General features: G+C 33.2%; 2 protein-coding genes and 1 pseudogene across 6 annotated transcripts; 1 reads left to right on the top strand and 2 right to left on the bottom strand.

Moving 5' to 3' along the window:
- Window positions 1-1,109: 1,109 nt before the first annotated feature.
- On the top strand, window positions 1,110-4,720 carry LOC114375719 (lipid phosphate phosphatase epsilon 2, chloroplastic-like). 2 transcript variants are annotated; one of them, XM_028333571.1, is made up of 4 exons: window positions 1,110-1,585; window positions 2,717-2,939; window positions 3,576-3,655; window positions 4,432-4,720. In XM_028333571.1, the coding sequence occupies exons 1-4, from the start codon at window positions 1,244-1,246 to the stop codon at window positions 4,654-4,656; spliced, it is 870 nt and encodes a 289-aa protein (XP_028189372.1). In that variant the 5' UTR covers window positions 1,110-1,243; the 3' UTR covers window positions 4,657-4,720. The 2 variants fall into 2 exon arrangements, with proteins under 2 accessions (XP_028189372.1, XP_028189373.1); XM_028333572.1 differs by having other exon boundaries at window positions 1,111-1,585; window positions 3,576-3,649.
- A 642-nt stretch (window positions 4,721-5,362) lies between these two features.
- LOC114375718 (mannan endo-1,4-beta-mannosidase 7-like) lies at window positions 5,363-8,186 on the bottom strand. Of its 3 annotated transcripts, none has more exons than XM_028333569.1 (5): window positions 7,733-8,186; window positions 7,424-7,612; window positions 6,991-7,113; window positions 6,482-6,684; window positions 5,363-6,318 (listed from the first exon to the last, which is right to left on the bottom strand). In XM_028333569.1, exons 1-5 carry the CDS (start codon window positions 8,054-8,056, stop codon window positions 5,886-5,888), a joined length of 1,272 nt encoding a protein of 423 aa, XP_028189370.1. In that variant the 5' UTR covers window positions 8,057-8,186; the 3' UTR covers window positions 5,363-5,885. The 3 variants fall into 3 exon arrangements, with proteins under 3 accessions (XP_028189370.1, XP_028189371.1, XP_028189369.1); XM_028333570.1 differs by having other exon boundaries at window positions 7,418-7,616; window positions 7,733-7,996; XM_028333568.1 differs by having other exon boundaries at window positions 5,378-6,318; window positions 7,418-7,612; window positions 7,733-8,185.
- A 5,753-nt stretch (window positions 8,187-13,939) lies between these two features.
- Window positions 13,940-18,246, bottom strand: LOC114374243 (annotated as a pseudogene). Its single transcript, XR_003658533.1, has 4 exons — window positions 17,968-18,246; window positions 16,750-17,396; window positions 16,143-16,577; window positions 13,940-14,850 (listed from the first exon to the last, which is right to left on the bottom strand). The product of XR_003658533.1 is annotated as an uncharacterized LOC114374243 (transcript).
- Window positions 18,247-20,189: the final 1,943 nt, after the last annotated feature.

Here is a 20,189-nt window from a genome sequence, read left to right as displayed (position 1 = left end):
TAAGTCAAAACATTATATTGATGTAGAAGTTCATTTTAGTAATTTAAAAAAAATTATGTCTAGTTTGTTTCTCAAAATTATTTCCACAAAAGTTATAAGTAGATATTCTTTTTTGTCATAGTTCATTTTAGTAATTTTTAAAAAATTATGTCTCGTTTGTTTCTCAAAATTATTTCCACAAAAGTTATAAGTAGATATTCTTTTTTGTCATAGATATTATTTTATATATTTGTGTTAATTGTATTGTTAGTTTCAGGTATCACAGTACTTATGCGATTGTGACATCTCAAATTTCAATAGAGTGAATATAGAGAGAGGATATAAAAATTAAAATAATTTCATTATAGTGTTAATAGCAATCAATACATATATAATTTCAGGTATCACATCGTATCTATATAAATTATAGTGAAGTGCTGTAACACTTTATAACTGATACATAAAATTGAAAAACTATGTATATTTGTATACTTAAAATGTGAAGTACGTGAAACAAAAATTAGAAGATTTGTAAAACTTTATAAACTCTTAATAGTAAACCTAGAAGTTTACTAAACATATATATTATAGTTTTTTTTTTTAGTAAAGTGCTGGTAACACATACTTTTATATGCACTTTTTTTGTTTGTTAAAATTTATAAAAATTATAAAATTTTGTGGATTTGATATCATATTTAATATCTTAATCATTATTTTTCGATTTTTAATATAAGAGTTAATTAAAAAGAGTGTGTTCTTAATGTTCTTCAATTGTTATATTATTGATCAATTAAAATATTTTAATATAATTTATAAAATAATTATTTTGAATGTGAATAAATTTATGATACATATTAATATAAAAATAAATGATAATATAATTATATATTATTTATTAAAAAATAATACATAATTTTTTTATAAATGTATCATCTAATAACACAGTGTCCCATGATTAACCTGTAACCTTTTATTTTACAAATTAGACCAGTGGTCTGCGCACAAGAAATAATAAATTAAAAAAAATGCTGGGAAAGTTTGACTACCTTATCGGGTTAAACAAAATGCCTACCATTTGATTGGAAAGAAAAAACTTTTTCGTTTTATATAAGGAAAATTTGCTGTCCATAGTGTTTTGGAATTGTGGACACAGAATGAACTCGTCTGTTGGACTTTCCGTGGAGTACCTCCCTCTATGGAATAATAAATAGCAGTTGAGAAAGCCTCGTTTTTGTAATGGAATATTGGAGCGTCACCCTCTCACATGGCGGCAGCAACCACAATTTGCTACGGTCCCTCCTCTTATATTCTTCTTGGCTCAAATTTACTTAGACAGGGACACTTGAAAAACACTTCATTTGCTCATCGTTTTTCTCCTTCAAGATCATTCCTTTGTAACGGATTTGTTCCCAGGAAACCTGTTTTGGGAAGAAACTCGTTCTGGGTATCAAAAACCATGGATGAATCCGCGAGAACTTCTGCTTTCAGAGATGGAAAAGGCGATGAAACCATCCAAGTGTTTGAACAAGAAGCTTTCATCGATGGGTCAACCCCGTTTCAGTCCAAGTTTCTGTCCCCGGAGGTGGAATACAACCTCAATCGAATGGTTGGTAATCCTCCATAATCTCTTCCAATCATGTTTTGATCATTACGATTCTGAATTTTCACTCATACGATTCCCCCCTCTTTTGCTTAACATGAGAGGAAATGTTTACTCTTCTAGGAAAATTTCCTATACTTTTTTATTTTCAATGTTCAAGGTTTATTTCGACATGGTTACTGGGAATTAATGGAATTTGTAATAAGCAATGAATGTTAGTAGAACTGAAATGTTGTTGCAGGAGAAGAAGATACAGTTTTTATCATACAAGGGGATTAATCGTGAGCCCGTGATTGGGAAGAGGATCCGGTTTTAAATTACTTATTTTGAAACAAAAAGTTTTTTTTTTTTTTTAATAACAAGACTGTATGATCTGTATCATGTTATTAAAGAAGAGGACAAAATACAAATCCATGTTATAGAAAATTTCGTTTGCTAGGCATACTCAGCCTTAAGAGCCTACTGCATACTTATGGCTTATTGTCCAATTAGTAGAACAACTAATATGAACAACCAGAAATAATAGCAATCTAACAATGTTGTTAATTCCCGAGTCCTATAATATAATCACCTGGTGCATTCCCTTTGGAAATAGCATTAAGCGCATGAAGCTGCTGCACATCCATAAATACATTATACTCTGGTCTGGTAACTGGCTGCATTTTAGATATATCTTGTTTTTGAGAAGATGTGCCACCAAGTTGCTTGCAACCTACTGCTATTGTCACTGATATATTTGAATCATTCACAGATTCTCCCATGATATTCCCAGTTTATTATGTATGTTCTTCAGACAATGCATAGGGTAAGAATATTGTAAGACTTAATTGTCCTTCTTGGAGCAATTTTGGAACTCCTAATCATCATATCTGGTTATAGGATGTTTGCCTCCATGATATTGTTTAGCAAAGTTGTATATACAAAAAAATTCTTTCACGAGCTTTTCACAAGATATAAAGATAAACCTTTTAGGCTTATAAAACTGAGTTTAAGATGATTGGATTGCTTGTATTGAAACTTAAATTTCACTAATCTGTTTGAATTCCCATCTTAAGGAATGCTCACTGTAAAATTAAGTCAGCATTAAAGTTTAACTATATTTTTATAAGCTGACACATTTGGTGCTATTGTTTACAGAGCAAGTGGATAGTAACTGCCCTCTTTGGCGGTTTCATTCTTTGGAGGCATGACGCAGAAGCCTTATGGTTTACAGCAGGGTCTGTTCTGAATGCTATGCTTTCTGTTTTGCTCAAACGTATACTGAATCAGGAACGGCCTTCAACCCTGAAATCTGACCCTGGGATGCCATCATCACATGCACAATCCATATTCTTTACTGTCTTCTTTGTTATTTTGTCAGGTAATATCTCTTACCAGTTATTTCTTTCCAAAAATAAATTACTAAGACAAGTGGTTCACAAATCTAGTTCTATGATACTTGCATGGACATCCTTATGTATTCTTTACGGTATCCATTGTTAACTATTAAGAGAAAATAAAGTTAGCACTGATAAAGTGATAGAACACAACACTGCATGAAGTGCTTTCTGTTTTTGGTATATGCTCCTTGTTCTGGAATCTTAAAAGGTTATTGAGATAAAAGTTCTGGTTAAAGGTATTGATATTGTATTGGTGTTTGTATATTTACTATATGTATCTCTAGTGCATATCTTCAATCTTCTATATTGTTAACATTGGAAATGCCTGGTTTGAAATTCCTGGGCTAAACGTTGCTTCTTTGTTTTAGTATTGCTTCGTGAAATGAAAAACTCCATTATCTTAGTTTCCTCTTTAGTGATAACAATAAAAAAAGGGATTGCCATAGCAGTCATCTGGAAGATTCAGATGCAAGCAATATTTTTTCTTCTTTAATTAGAAATGTCTTCTTTCTTCTGGAGGGAGGTGCTGATTTTTTAGATTTCTTTTTTTTTTTAACACAAATAGAATTATATGGTTTCGTTATGAACTTTTGTTTGTTTCTCTTATAATGTTACAGGCGTAGAATGGCTTGGGCTAAATGGATTCACCATTGCCATCAGTGCATCGGTCCTGACATTTGGTTCTTTTTTTGTAAGTGTATGATATTTCCGTTTTAGCCTTTTAGGTTGTAGGTATAGCTTTTATTCCTTGTTTATTGTTACCTCAAATTTTGGCTTTTCCGTATGATCCATTATTTACGTTACCTCTTGCATTAGAGTTATATTTTTTTGTAAGTGTATAATATTTTGGTATCTCAATTGCCATATCTACTTTACCTCTTGCATTAGATGCATGCGTATCATTTCATAAGTACTGAATACTTTTCTAGACTTACAACAGTCAGGCCTGGCTTGTGCCATTTGACAACTTATTTGATGTTTAGTTTTCAAAGTACTCTGATCTCATGCAGCAAAAACACAAAGGTCTGTTCATAGTAATCATTATTGATTGTTAAAAGCAAAAAAAAATTGAAAATTTCCAGAATAGGTGTTTAAGTGTGTATTCAGTGTCTTAGATACCATACCAACAGTAAGAGCGATTAGGTCAGACATGAATACCTTTATCATTGGTTTGTTGAGAGCAGTAAACGTGTATTGAGTGTAAAATTTATCTATATAAGCCGTTTATGAATCAGCATTTTGTCACACACTGTACATTATCCTAGCATAGTGAAAATCATTGAGAGGAATTAAAAAGTATTTTCCTTTTATGGTATAATGAAAAACTTGGTAACTCTAGCCAACTGAAGCTGTTTATAGAATTCCCTGTGCTGTTGTGTGTTGTGCATGGCATGGAAATTTCTGAATTTTAGTATCGTCATAATAACAAATATTTGTAAGCATCAGTTGCTTATGCTTGTTCTATGTTTCCAGTCGTACCTGAGGGTGTCGCAACAGCTTCATACAGTGAGCCAAGTGGTTGTTGGAGCTGCTATTGGATCCATTTTCTCTATTTTATGGTACTGGCTTTGGAACGGCTATATGCTGGATGCATTTGTATCTTCTCTGTGGGTTAGAATCATTGTCGTTTTGGGGTCTGCAGGACTTTGCATAGGTTTTGTTTTATTTGCGATTCGTTATTGGCTTCAAGACGACTAGAACTTCAAGACGTGTACAACATTGCAATAATAACACATCTCATTTTGTTTCTTTCAAGTTTCAATGTTGCGTGAAGTAGTGAGAATTTGAATCCGGTATCAGATTATATTAGATGTTTCTTTAGGAAGTTCAGTGCCACGACATGCTCTGGAGTCTGAAGGAATTATAAATAATAGTGAAGTGCCCTTTTACTTAAAGTATTTCATGAAATGACGGTGAAATGAAAATGCCATGCAGTTTTATCATTCAAATCATCCCTATAAGTCTTCTGTATTATTTGTTAGAATGATGTCGGTCTGTACCCAAGCGATCCCATTACAGGGGGAAAAAGAGAACGTGATATGGATGCTCTATGCTCTATGGTGTTGACTGTTGAGTCCCTTACCGAGAATTTGCAAACAAATGCCTCAGCTCACAGGAGTTAATACAACTATAATTTTTACAAACACATAATCTATTATAATAGGCAGATTTTTATGTAATTTTTTAAAATAAGTAACTAGTTAATATAATTAAGTAAAAAAGATCTATAATAACAACTCCTTTAGGTGAAATGTGTGATTAGACTATATTATTTTAAACTTCAATATTGTTCGGCCCAATTCTTTCTGGCACATATAAACTTCAAATTTGTGATTAGGCTATATTATTACAAATTTCATTTTATCAAACATACATTCAAGACAAAAAAAAAAAAAAAAAAATCTAAACATTAATCATGTCAGTATAAACTTAACTTGAGTTTATAACATTTTGATTGAAACTTACATTCGCACTTTGTTTTGCATTTCTTTTTCTACCAATATGAAGTAGTAACACTAACACAAATAACATTGTTTCCAAAGTTAAAAACTAAAGTGAGGTTGAGTAGCCTACGAGTAGACAACATGGAAAAACTTAGAGCTGCTTTAGCTCTGTATAAACAAAAAGAAGAGAGAAGCTGAAACAACGAAAACATAATAGTTATAAGAAAACATTATGATTCATCTCCAAGGTCTTCTGTTGGCTCCGGTGGGCCATCCTCCATCGCCTTCCAAACAACACTCGGTAGATAAACTGGTATATAAAAGATGTCTATCTCCCCAGCACAAACAAGCTTTAACTGTGTACAGGCGAGTAAAGTAAGTAATTCTAATGCATTTGCAGTTGAAAATATTTAGGCACAAAAAACAAAATAAACGCAAAAACAAGTTTCCTGATCGATTGTATCTACAAAACCAAATATGCACTCAGTTGCCAATGTATCTGCCTCCGTTTCCACCTCTAGCTCTGGCCCTTTGCCATCGCCGCATGTTCGCGACCCTCGCGAAGATCTTCCGAATCAGGTACAGCTTGCGGGACTGGCGAGCAATGAGATTGGCCGTAGAGGAACTCTGCCCAAGAATTATTCCGTAACCATCTTGGAAAGACTCCATACCCTCCGTCAGAAGCTGCCAGAACAATGCTCCACTCGCTGCCCCTCCTCTCTTAGCAGAAGCATATATTTTGTAATACACTGAATTGAACACCTCATCCCTCTCGTACGAACTCGAACTCTTAAATGATTTCCCAAATTCCGCCACTAGTATTGGTTTCTTTATACGGTATTGCGCGTCTATGAAGTGCGCACTCAGCCAGTTGTTCAAGAATGAAAGTTGATACTGAATATTTGAGCTCGATACCCTGTTTATTACACGATCGAATTGTAATTGAAATTATACGTTAATTAACACATGAATTTGAGAATGTTAATTTAAGGCTAGTCTAGTTGTTGGGAGAGGGAGAGGTCTCAATGGCAGATAAAATAAAAAATTAACCGAATTGTTTTAGTTAGTTAATGGTCTACCATTGGTCGGGGTAGCAGTGGACTGTTGCAAAATCAATGGCCGGTATTCGATTGTTTCCGATGAAGTCTGTTCCTATGTCGAAACCGGGATTCAATCTCTTTCTTTGTGGTGTTGATTGTCCGTAAAACCCTTCTAGTCCAGCCTCCAATAAGTGGTTCCTGTCTATGGACTTAACAAACGAAGCCATTTCCGTGATCCACGCCTATAACGAAGCAAAATGTAAAAAAGTTAACGAGCCAACTCGTGATTGAGAATGAAACCAGGCCCGTGATTTGCGTCGTTACTTGACTATGACGCCACTGTAGGCTAATTTGTCCTAATCATTTTCCAAAAAGTTTCATTTCATTTAATAAATGTAGTATTCTTTTATGAATAAAGTATTTTTAGTGCAAGATTTTAATGGGGCACTATGTATGAGGGGGAAAAGCTAGAGGCCAGAGTCAAAAGAAAAAAGAGAAAAGAGAAAGAAAAAAGAGAAAAGGGTAACAAACAAGTGAAGATATTTGACCTGAATAGTTCTCCCTGAAGGATCCGATGTGCACCTAGGTTCATTCATAAGCTCCCAGGCCATGATTGTTGGGTCATCTTTGTAATGCATGCCAGTAAATCTGTTATATCTGTTGAGAACAGTCTGTGGAAGATGCACATAAATCAGAACCTGAAATTATGTTTCCCAGACGCCAAAAATGTACTCTTCTCATCTTACTAACATAACACTTGTATTATTCAATTATGAGCAGAACATATGCAAAAATGATTATAAATAAAAGATTATTGTCTTGTGTATTTTGATTAGATGGTAATGGTAGAAGGAACAAAAAAATTACAAGAGACAAGAAAAGTACAAGAACTTGTCAGGTTAAAGGAAGCAAATTTCACTATTCAACTGCATATACATGAATTTTACCAAGCAAGAGAACAAAAATTGTACTAACCCTCACATGGTTCATGTAATAACCCTTAACAACAGGGCTCCTAAAGAAATCATCATCTGAAGTAAGGTACTGGCCGTGACTCCTAGCCCAGTTCACATACTGCTTCTTGCCTCCAAAATTTTCATAGTTGTTCACCAAGCTCAGTATGAGCTTAATCCCGTACTTCCTGGCCTCAGATACAACAAAATCTAACCCCTTCCTTCCAACAACACACAGACAACATTAAAATTAAAAATACAAACATAACACATCCAACAAGAAAATGACATGTTAAAAGGCAAACAAAAAGAAAAAAAAAATCAAACTAGCTCTTACCGTGAACATTTGTTCATTATAGAAGCCAGGGAAATATTGTAGTGGTCTATAGCCACCATCACTGAAGGCCCAAGTTCTAGCAACAGTAAGGCCGTGGCTTGCTGCTTCTCTGAAGGCATTTGAAACCTTGAATCTCTGAGATGGGTCAGAAGCTGTGTACATTAACCAGTAGGCATTGAAGCCATTTGCATAGTAAGGGTATCCATTCTGCATGAAGTGGATGCCTCTGGTTCTGACGAAATCATCCCTTGCTTCCACACTGACATGGAAACACTCCTGAGGGACCAAAATGGCCAAAAGAAACACCAAGGCAAAATGCTTCATCTCTTGTTCAGTCTCTTACACACACACTGATATATCCACTATGTATGAGTATATGGAGGGTTCTCTCGTTGTTTATATGCTTAGTGATATGGAGATGAGAGAAAAAGCAAATGTACGGCTCTTTGGCAGTTGCTAGAACCTGAAAAGTGAAAAAGGGAGTTTGTCTTCTTACATAGTTACATTACCAAGTGCAATTATTTCTGAAAAAAAAAGAAAATAATTGCATTATAAGAAAAGTGCATTATAACTTTTATGTAATTTTTATAAAAAAAGATATTACTAAAGTTTTTGTGATTCCAGAATTAGTGACAAAAAAATGTCTATCACTAATTATTCATTAATTCATTGATATTTTGCAGTGAAAAAGTAATTAATTGTTCCTGGTCCAATCGCGGAAGGTAGTATGATTTATTTGCAGCAAGAGTTGAAATAATCCCTATCCTAGGTAGTTTTATACTTTTATTGCAGGTTTGATGGTGAATGTTATTAAGTAAGTTAAAAAAAATAAGAAATTAATTTTGTGAATTTAAATGAGTTTCTTTAAAGTTTTTCCAGTTATCATGTACTAATGTGTAAAGGAAAAAATAGCGGGACAGAAAAGTCCACTTAGGATTCTTATAACTACCGACACAGGATTGGTATAATGTGTAAAACAGGTCAACCAACTACTGCACTTTTTAATGAGGCATTATGAAAGAGAACAACAGTGTTACCAACTTTGTCGATGGAAAATGACAAAACGAACAACGGGAAAAACGATATCCTTTAAAACTAACCATAGTATATTTAACGACAACTTTATGTAATTGTCATCTTATTAATTACAAGAACAATTTAATGTTTTTTTATTTATCAAAATATGACTATAAAATTAAAGAAAAAATATCTTCCTCAAATTGACTTAATTCCATTTCTTCATTATCAAAATTATAACAAGCCATGCATTTATCCAACGCAGTGTAATTAACAGTTTAACACTGAAGCTAGTGTAAGTTATTGGTAGAACTGCACCGACAGTAACACCATGTGCTCAACGGATCTAAAATATACGGAGTAAATGTATGGTTGAAGAGGCATATATATTGGATTCCATATACAGTACATCCAGAGCCACTCAAAACAAAAACGCAAACCTAGAAGTTAAGATAAGGTGAAAAAGAAAGGCAATTGTTGAATCGAAGCTAAAGCTACCTATACCCAGGTTTAACTGAATGTTTATGCTAGCTATACATTATAATATTTTCAGGCTCACTACATAAAAATAGGAAATTAATAAGAACAAATAAGTCTAGAAGAATTTTTCCAAACTATATTCTCTCTTAATTTAATTTTATCCTTTTGATAAAGGGCATGTTCTAGCACATGTGTGTCAATTAGCACTTGCTTGCTGATATGGTATCGATCTTCTCCATGGCTTCCTCGATCTCTTGTATTGCAATGTCTATCTAGTATCTAATCCACCACGCGGCATAGTTTGGTTAAGTTAACTCTGGAATTGGACCCATGCTTTTGCAGCAGCATCTGCTCACATATCAGTGTCCTTTTCATGAGGTCCATCACTACTTATAATACCATGTCTTATTGTGTCCCTCGCCAACCATTTGCATTGCCATAATGCCATATACTACGAATTAGACCTAGCTCAAAGTCGGTACTCGGTAGCTGTGGATAATAATAATCAAAATTCAGTTGCTCAACTAACTGCATTTGTGTGAAGGATTCGGTTTAAATACAATAAAAAAAGTAAATACAAAACAAAAAATAAGCAGTATAGTAACATAAATTTAAATTAACTTCAATTTAATATTTTGTTTAAAAAATATAATAAAAGGATATCACATTAATATTATTTATTCAATTATTCAAATACTATATGTCAGAGAACAAATAATCAATACAGAAACAACCTATTTAAAGGGTATGTAGATGCAGTAATCACGGTAATGGTAAAGGGTACGTTTCTGATAAATATGGTAAGGAAGAGTGTGTGTGTGTGTGTGGTGGGGATAAGGTGACGCGTGGGTCCATAGAGGCACGTCTCAATGGGTGACATGAATGTTTGTGAAGGATATCTCCACGATTGGCGCAATAAATCACCAAATCTAACACTTTACGACACCATCTTATGCTCCTGCCTTTGTCTGGGACTCTGGGGTTTGGATTTCTGCAGTTAGGTTTCACACAGTTGAGCATATGGTTATAATTTAATGGTTTAACTTTTTTTTTCTTCTGCCGTTATTAATATTAATATTAATAACTTAGTATGAAGTATATATTCACAGTTGTAAGCGTTGATTAATTTCCGTCAGAGATAATGAACCCACACTAAAAATAAAGGTATTTTTTATTTAACATTATTTATTTTATTTTATACTTAAGATTAAAATTTGAATCTTAATTCATTTAATTAACAGATACATATCATTATTGTCACACATAAGAGTTGAATGAATATTTATAGATGAGGTAAAAATTTCTTTTTGAATTAATTAGATATTATCATTAATATGGTTGTTAAAATATTTTTTTATATAAAATTATTGACTTAATTGTTTTTTTTATCCTATTTTTTTTAATTTTTAATGAATTTTACTTCCAATTTTTTAGTTTGACATATATTATTCTCAACTTTTAAAAATTTGTGAATTTTGCCTTCCTTCATTTAAGAAAAATTGCTTTAAGAAAAAAAACTATTGAGATTCGAATTTCTCTCTTTGTCATATCTCTCCCCAGACTCCCCTAGTTTGATAAAATATTTGTAAAAATACCTTGCTATGATGAATGATCAATCAGCTCACAGAACAATAAACTGTTATACACGTAGAAATGCTCTACCCCTAGGAAGACACTGGTGCCTTTTCTTTTCTAATCAAATTAAAAATGTAAAATTTCAAAAAAAAAAAAAGAAGAAGAATTATGTTTTTCCTCTACTTTTTAATTAATAAAATAAAAAGAATAAAACGTTGTTTTGTTATTAAGATGTTTCTGCTCTCATATAAAATATAATAATTTATCTTATTCTTAAAATAAGTATATTGTGTTGTGTAAAAAAAGTACATTGTGTGAAGAATAAAGTAATAATTAAATTTTTTAATCTTTACTCCCAACCAATTATCTTTCCTCTCTCACAAAGAGGTTTTATTTTGCCGATCATGTTCATTCATTTGAATCAATTTTGACAATTAAATTCAAGTTCAAATTATTACAGCATTGTCACCCGGTCTGAACAGATAAATCATTTAAATTATAATTTACCAAAAAATTACACATAATTATTTTATTAGCATTTTTAATAATGTGACACGTCACTATACTATCAATGTTATTTATTGTTACGTCATTTTATTAGTTAACGTTTTCACTTGAATGTAAAAAACAAAACTGATCAGGACAATTTTTCATTTTTTAGGAATTTGTTTTTACTGTGTCCCTACCCCCTTATAAAACGAGTGCTTTTATTGTGTGAAGCAGAAAGTGAAAATCATACCATAATCCAATACTACAGGAAGAAAAGGCTTTGAAAATTGAAACACTATCTACCAGTGTGTTTGGTTATGGATCATCAATGTGGGTTTTCACGTCCAACATGAATTTTCCATTTCTTTCCAGCAGTGGCAAATGAACCCAGCTATAACTCGTGTAATTTCGAAATTCTCTCTCTCAACTCAGAAATTGAAATTCCTCTTTTTTAGTCATCTAAAATTCTAATTAAAATTCTCATAATTTGGAATTCTTTTTCATAAAACATCCAAACAGTAAATTTCATAATAAGGAATTTTAAATCCCTTTAAAAATTACTTTCCCCACTTCAAACACACTCTTATTGCTACAAGTCACTTGTGGACTATAATATGTAACGATAGTCAAGCATTACCCTTCTGCTAAGTAAGTGCCTCCATAAACACAAACCTTAAACCCATACAAAACTCGCATCTCACACTAATCAATCCAACTCTCCTTCTACAGCACTTGAGCTCTTAGGCTCTTAGCCTATGCAAAACACCTAAAGTCCCCATTCCCAAACATAAAACCTCTATTAAACGGCCTAAATCATCGGCTACATTTTTCTTTTCTTTTGCTGATCTCAAGCCATGTTTTCATGCTTTATAGAAAGCCCAAATCACATACTCCTCTATTTGCTGACTGATAAATCAGCAACAAAAAAAATAGTACATGCATTAACAGTTTAGCACACTATCATTCAATGCAAATGCAAAACGTTATATATCATCATAACAACTTCCTTAAATCAGAATTTTACCTTATTTTCTCTGGGTGCAGATGTTTGTTTAACTCTCTTTAAAACTCTGACGTTTTTCATTAGAAGACAAACAAATCATACCGCTCATGATTTGACAAGGCCTCAAGATTTTACGCTAATTACCAAGAATTTGATCATTTATCATCTTGTATTGATGTTCTGCTGAATGAAATGAAATAATTTGGTTTTCATAAAAAAAAAACACTTCCTTCAAAATTATAACAAAATAATTCTTAATTGGTTTCTAGTGTAAAAATGTTTTAGACTAACAGTATTTGCTTATTAAACTAAAAATAAATAAATTTCTCACACCTCCAAAGAAAATTGTTTTACAAGGCTATAATAGACAAATGCTTCCACAAAAACTTGTAGACAGCTAAATTTGACAGAACAAAATTAAATAAGTTTAACATCTTTCAGCCTTTCACGGACTTCTGTCAATAACATCTGAAACTATGCAAGCCTGCTTAAATTTGTCTGAGAACCCGATAAATTCATAATGGGTTTGGCTAAGTGCATACATGCACACGTTAAGAATTTTATTATACTCATTAGTTTAGAAAATTTATTAATTGTCTTAATCTTATAAATTAATTTGATCCTATTTTTTTAAATAACAGTTTATCTCTTTCTCCTCCAATTATCTTCTACTTCTTTTTTGCAATAAAAACATCTTCCATTTTTTAAACAAGAAAAATACTCATTTTATCTCCTATTCCAATTATCTCCCTTTTTAGATTGAATTTTAGTTTTGTATTTAGAATCTCAATTACGTGTTTATCTAAAGTTGTATATTGGATTCTAGTTCTGTATTTTGAATTCCAGTTACGTGTTTATTTAGTTTTAGATTAGATTTTAGTTAGCGCAAGCTGATAAAAAAGTTCACGGGTACGAGGAAATCTATTTTGTTTCTGCGCAACTGTTTTTTTTTTTAACTGATTTTAGTCTGTTAACTTTTTTTTAAACAAAAAAGTTTAGAAATGTTGATCAGTCAAAAAAGAGTTTAAGAACTAAAACTAAAACACTAAAAAGTTTAAGCATTTAAGAAAATGATAAACTAATTTTGTTTACCGTACTACTTTGGTACTATATGTCGAGCTATATACTATATAGCAGCAAATCAATTAGGAGTGATATATTATATACAATAAAGATTTAGAGACTTAAAAAAAAATCCTATGCCACTGCCCAAGATAAAATAATGTCTCTACTATACCAGTATGGATGAGTTTTTAAAATATGGGAGATAAGGGGAGGGAAAATTAAAATAGAACATATAAAAAAATGCATTTTAAAAAAAAAAGAATATAGATAGATCGTTGAGGGAGAAAAGATTTGAGATAGTTTTTTTATTATAAGAAAATAAAAAAATCAAATTAATTGTAAGATTTACATAATCAAAATTTCTGAACTCTTAACATGTGCACACACGGAAACTAAACCCAATGATAATTAGTGGAGTAATAAATTATGAAAAAAAAATTGTTAAATTATCAACGTTTTATCCCCTGTTCACTAAGACTTGGTTATGGCAAACAACAATTAAAAGGTATTCAACAAATGACAAATATTTTTTTTAAAAAAATCTCACTTACCTACTGTTAAAACATGAAAGGGAAGCCTTTTTCCGGTGCATGTTTCTGGAAAATCCAAATGCATTTGACTAACATAAAAAACAACCAATAGGCTGATATGGTTATTACTTATTACTGTCAACAATAATGCATCTGTGACCAACGTCTACCGGTGGTGTCAACGAATTACTATAATCTATATATTACCAATACGCTAATTCACCAACGAGCAACCAAAATAGAAACAAAAAACAAACCAGAATTCTACTAGTACATTCTTCATTGCTCAACAGATTTCCCTTACCAGATGATGTCAATCCAATTCTCTCTTGGTGCATGAGAATGCTCGTAGGAGCAGGCTTAGAAAATTTATCATGAGATGGATCAGATGGTCACCGGAAACAGCCTCTTTGCATATGTAAGGGTAAGGCTGCGTACAACATCCCTCCCCCATACCTTCGCATAGTGAAGAGCCTCTGGGCAATGGGGTACGAAGTTTTTATGGATCAGATGGTCAAACGAATCGTAAAAAATTTCCAAGTGATTTAGTTATGTGGAATATTTTCTCAACAATACGGACCAAAACACTTCACTGATCTACATACCCAAGGTTTCGTGAGGAAGGCACAAGTTCATTAATATCTAAATTGTGCACCATGCTCAGAATGCCAGAAAATTGCAAGTGATGAAAGAGGTAAGTTGACCACATGGTGGCATGTAAAACTTTTATTGTGCTCTCCTATCATAATACGTTGTTGCAGTTAGTGGTTATGTGGTAAACTACTTGGCTGGGTCATCATGTTCAGGAACTAGATCATTGTCAGCAGAGGATGATCCTTTACCCGTTGGGAGATAAGACCATGCTAGTGCTGCAGTACTAAGAGCAATTACAGTTGTGATGGAGCCCCAAATCCATCTCTGCCTCCTGCTGCTCCTTTGCCTCTCACGCGGTGCCATCTCTAGACAAGACAGCAAAAAGCATAAATGAGTAACAAATTAATCAAGCCAAGTAGAATGGGACATTAGTTGGTCATGGGTTCAAATATGGAAACAGCCTTTTTGTATATGCAAGGATAAGGTTGTGCATACAATGATCCTCCCTCATACCTTTGCATGGGGTCCGCAAATGGGACATATTTTATGCTGGGAACAAGGTATCCATGCCAACTAATTTATGCAGAAAAAAAAAAAAAATCCATGCCAACTAATAAGCAGGCATTTCCCTGATGTATATACTTATATATTAATAGGATATTAGGGCATAATCATCTAGTCAGTAGAGGTCTATGGCAACGGTTCACAATATAGACATAAAAAAAATTCTCCTATCTTGGACAATGGACTCACTAAAAGTAAAAGTAGTTTAAAAAAAGCAGGTTTTCCTCACAAATGACAGCTGAGGTTCTTTCTCTTACAGCAATGTCAATAACAAACACCTCCCAAAAGACATCACATCAAAACAGTATAAAATTAGTGCCAAACCAGCAAGTAAACAACTGTCACCCCTACAAATGTGTTATTCCATGCACCAAATATTTTTTTATGAAACATTCCATGCACCTAATATTCAGAAGTCATTCAAGCAAAACAAATACAAAGTTAAAGCTTTAAAGGAATATCAGAACCATAAAAAACTTATATGAATGACCTAAATAGTCAAACACCACCACACATTCCAAGCACACTTTGCAATAGTAACTTGTTTCAATAAGAAGGATTAATGGCTGCAAATGTGTTCGAGATTTTTTTTTATTATAGGAATAATAATCCACACAAGCCTTAAGCTCATACTATCTCTCCAAAATATAATGATTCAAATCATTGTTATTTTTTTGTGACGGTGGGATGAGGGAATGCCATAAATAATTTTAAACCACTGATCACCATTCACTATTTACAAAATCCTAACCATCTGCAGACTGGAGCGACCTGATAAAAATCCCTGCACCACCCACGGACAAACAAGTTTGAACACTGAACAGTCATCAAAACAACCACACCACAGTCACAGTATGACCAGAATACTTGATCAACACATAAACTTATGTCTATCAGCATCTGCCTAGATGTGTAATTGTGCCAATCAAAATAGATGCACAGCAGGATGATGATTGTGTAATGAGGAAAAATACATTAACAGATCAAATTACCACAGCTAGATGGATATATGCAGTTAAATGTAGAAAAAAACAATGATTGATGTTTCTTTGATTCAAACAATCCCAGACAAATGAAATGGCATAAGTCTCACCTACTGCTTCCTGGTTCCTCTGAGACATCTCCTTATTCATGGTGTCATAACAGTGGAGACGTTCCAAAAGTCGAGCAATCTCAAAGTTCTTTGCCTCTAGTTGAGCTTCCATCTCTGTATCCAACTCTGCCCTGGCAATTCCTTTTCCAATGGTATTTGATATGAACCTAGCAATATAAACTTGTTGACATAGATCTTCCACGGGATCAGAAATCAGCTGCTCATCCTCAACAGCGGCAGTAAGATATGCAGGAAAAACAATTCCTGCTTGATATAACCCTGGCCTAATACTTTCCCATTGGCTTCTCATGTTGTTGATGGATTCTTCAGCTTGCTTCCGCTTCTCTACCTCCACCAACAGACTTAACCTTATTTCACATAATTCAGCTTCAATATTGTATGTAGAATTTTGAGACATGCCTTCAGAAGATAATTCTACATGAAGAGAAGAGCCAAGTAAGCTAATTTATGACATAGAATATTTCTACGACACTTCATTACAAAAGTAATAATCCTCTCTTCCTCCCCTATATGAGCAGGAAATGAATATGCAATAAGATTGATACAGACTCCATCGTAAATAGTTGGCAAAGTTAACCCAATTTACCTTCCCAGGCATCATAAAACTCTGTACCAGGACTGCTGAATTTCATAGACAATTCTGTCGCTGCATTCTCTTCAACCTCTCTAACTCTATCCAAATTCAATGCCATTGGCTTTTCCTCGAGTAAAACATTGGTTAAGCTACCACTTCCAGTTTCTCTGTGTCCATTTGCAGGTCAACATCATTGCTCCAATCAAATTGGCCTTCATAAACACCATTTACCTTCTCCTCTTTAACAAGTTCAGGCTTTGTAGAAGTAACTTGGAGGTCACCAGCTGTACTTGTATCAACAGCATCTAAGCTCTTGTCATTATCATTTTCATCACAACAAATATTCACCTCAGACAGTGCATTTGCCTCAGAGGAACTCTTGAGGAGGTGTGGACCACGGCATTTGTGGTTGATGATGTATGGTGAAGGAGGGAACGAAGAAGGCGCATCTGGAAGTGGTGTCACTTCAGGAGTGATACAAAGTGCCGCCTTCAATGGAGGCTGATGAACCTTACTTTTCTTGGTGGGCGCACTAGTACCCCTCTCCAGCTTCTGCGAGTTTGGCACAGGCATTGAAGTTGGAGCAGATTTATCAGCTGGCTTAGAAGCTCCCGGCTCTATCAACCTATCCAGTGCCATGGCAGTAAAAGTCGGCATTGCTGTACAAACATAAAGCCAAATATATGGAGAATTTTAGCAATCTATCCAAATCCCTAATGCAATAACTATCACTAACTCACGATTGAATAATTGAATACAATCTAAATTAACGAAATTGAATTTTGCTTTATTCTTCTGGAGAGAATGAGAAAATAAGAGAGGCAAGGGGAGGATTATTGTCTCCCCCAACCCAAACCACCACCATATGCCAAAAAATTACATTCAGGTGAGACGAAAATAATTCCAAAACGCAAAATCTCCCAGTTAATCAAATTTGACGCAAAGTTGATATACGCAGGAAAAATACAAATTTTCTTTCTCTTGTTAAAGAGAAACTCCTAATAACAAAGTATCATGCCATCTCCCCTCCTTCCTTGAACATATTTAAAACAAAGTATGTAACACAATAATAAAACAGAAGCCGTGTCGCGAGAAACCCAAACGAAATCACCTGATACCTAAACTGGTGTCAGAAACGGAATTCAAAATCCAAACAACTATACCAATGTTAAGAAAACATCAACATAGAAGAAAAAAAACGTGTGAAGACGAGAGAAATAAAAAAAATACCTGGCAGAAGGAAGAAGAAAGTGAAGGCTAAGCGAGAAAGAGAGTGAAAAACGAAGCAGATGAAGCGGCGGGAAGCACAGGCGTGAGCATATTTTGAGGATGCTTATTTTAATGTTAACGTTGGCGAATGTTCTGTTCTTTATGTACTACTCTATTTAACAACCAAACCTGACCTCTTCGAGAAAATAAAATCAAATCGTTTTTTCTGTGTTCTTGAGTTGAATTGTGGAGTCTTCTCTCTCTTTCTGGAATTTGATGCAACTTTTCCTCCGCAATTGTTTGGGGTCGGGACCTGGCCTTATTCTCTTCTCCAGTCTTAGTATTTTTTTTTTTTATCTTTTTGGGTTCCTTCTTCTGTGGACCCTCCGTGGCCCAGCCCATTCAATGTTGACAAAGCACTAGGATCAAAAACAAAAAATCTCACGGCGGACGACACCGTTTAATGGACGAGGCCCGTTGAACCGGATTCGAAAAAGAACAAGGGAAAGCCCAAGACATGTCGTTTTCTATTCTTTTAGAATTTGAATTTTCGAATGTTAGAACAAGAGGCCAATAGGTAAGAATAAGATACGTAGAATGTTGCATTTAAATTTTCAGCATTAACCGCGAAAATTCTTAATCAGACATGTCCAAATCAATTCTTGCATTTTCATTTTATATTTACGGAGCATGTGCGTTTTGTATAAGAAAATTTATAATTTTAGCCTTTAAGTTGCATCCTTATGCTTGCGGATTTGACTCTTTTTTTTTTTTAATTATTCTGCTATATATTTCCTCTAGGGTTATGGAGACCTACCCAAAAAAATTCGAGTGTGGTCATTCATTTTCTAGGTCAACTTCCTCATCTTATCTTCGTGCCTAGCGCATCCTTGGATATTCTTTGAGGAATGATTTTCTCATTTAGTGATTTTATTTTATCTCAAATTCTTTTAAAATATTTCATTGATAATTATAAAAGGTTCATGTGACATGATAATGAGAACGAAATAAGAGTTGTCTAATACATTGGAGGTTCAGTAAGCTATCAAACAAATAATCATTTTGTCGACATACTAGTACAACCATACCGGTAGGGTAAAAAACCAACCGTTTACTCCAAAATGCACTCATTAATTTCAAAATTAATAATCAAGATTGCATGCAAATACATAATAAAATAATGGAGACGTTAAATATTTATTATTGAATTTCTTATTAATATTAATGTTCGCGTTAAAGGAGTCAAATTAGAGAAAGTGATATAGTAGCATTAAATTTAGTTAATATTTCTCTAATTTTAAAAGAGTGATACTTTAATGATGTATTTATTAACAAAATCATGTAGAATTATTAAATTTGTTTTTAACTTTAATATTTTTTAAAATTTATCTTTTATATTAATGAAAGTTAATTTATTTATCTTCTCCAAGCTTCATAGGAGAGAGAACATAATAATTCAAAATAGCATTTAATTATAGATAAAAATAAATAAGGGTGTTTTAGTTAAAAAAATAAGTAATTTATAAGAGAGGTGAAGTAAAGTTTTATTATAATAAAGGGATAAAAAAAATTTTAATTATATATTATAGATAGAGACAAAAAAAATATTTTTTAGACATCCTTAAGTGATAATAACACACTCTTTAATATATTTCTCCTAACATACATTCTTATATTCGTTGAAATTTATTAAAAACTACAAAATTAAGAAAAAAAATTATTAAATAAAAATTATGACATAAAAAAAATTATTATTTTCAATAAATTTTAATAAATAATAAAAAAATGTTTAAAAAGTTTCTTACAGACATTTCTATGATTAATTTCATGCAAACAATATCAGCGTTGGAACTTGTGTCACAGGTCACATATAACACACCGAGTTAGGGGATCCAAACTTTTATTTTGTATCCACATTTCAACATAGGATGGAGAATCGATCTAACAGTTGCACCATGATGTAGAATTATGGCAAGTGCCAACTAGGGAATAACGAGAACTACAATAGCGTAAAGCGATGAGACATATTTGCATTGCATTCGAGTAGAGTGCATGAGAATCATTCACTGGTTATTTGGGATGGGAATCCACTTTCCCTGGTGCTGAATAATAGGTACTCCTACCACTGATGAGAGAGTTAGGAAGATCTAAACCAGCATCATGTATGGTGGGTGGTTCAAGTCAAAGGAATTCAAGTCATTTAATTAAGTACAAAATACAGAATTGTTATGTATAAAAATACT

This window comes from Glycine soja, chromosome 11, assembly GCF_004193775.1.
Source record: "Glycine soja cultivar W05 chromosome 11, ASM419377v2, whole genome shotgun sequence".
NCBI classification, from domain to species: domain Eukaryota; kingdom Viridiplantae; phylum Streptophyta; class Magnoliopsida; order Fabales; family Fabaceae; genus Glycine; species Glycine soja.
This window is presented reverse-complemented; position numbering and strand designations above follow the sequence as displayed.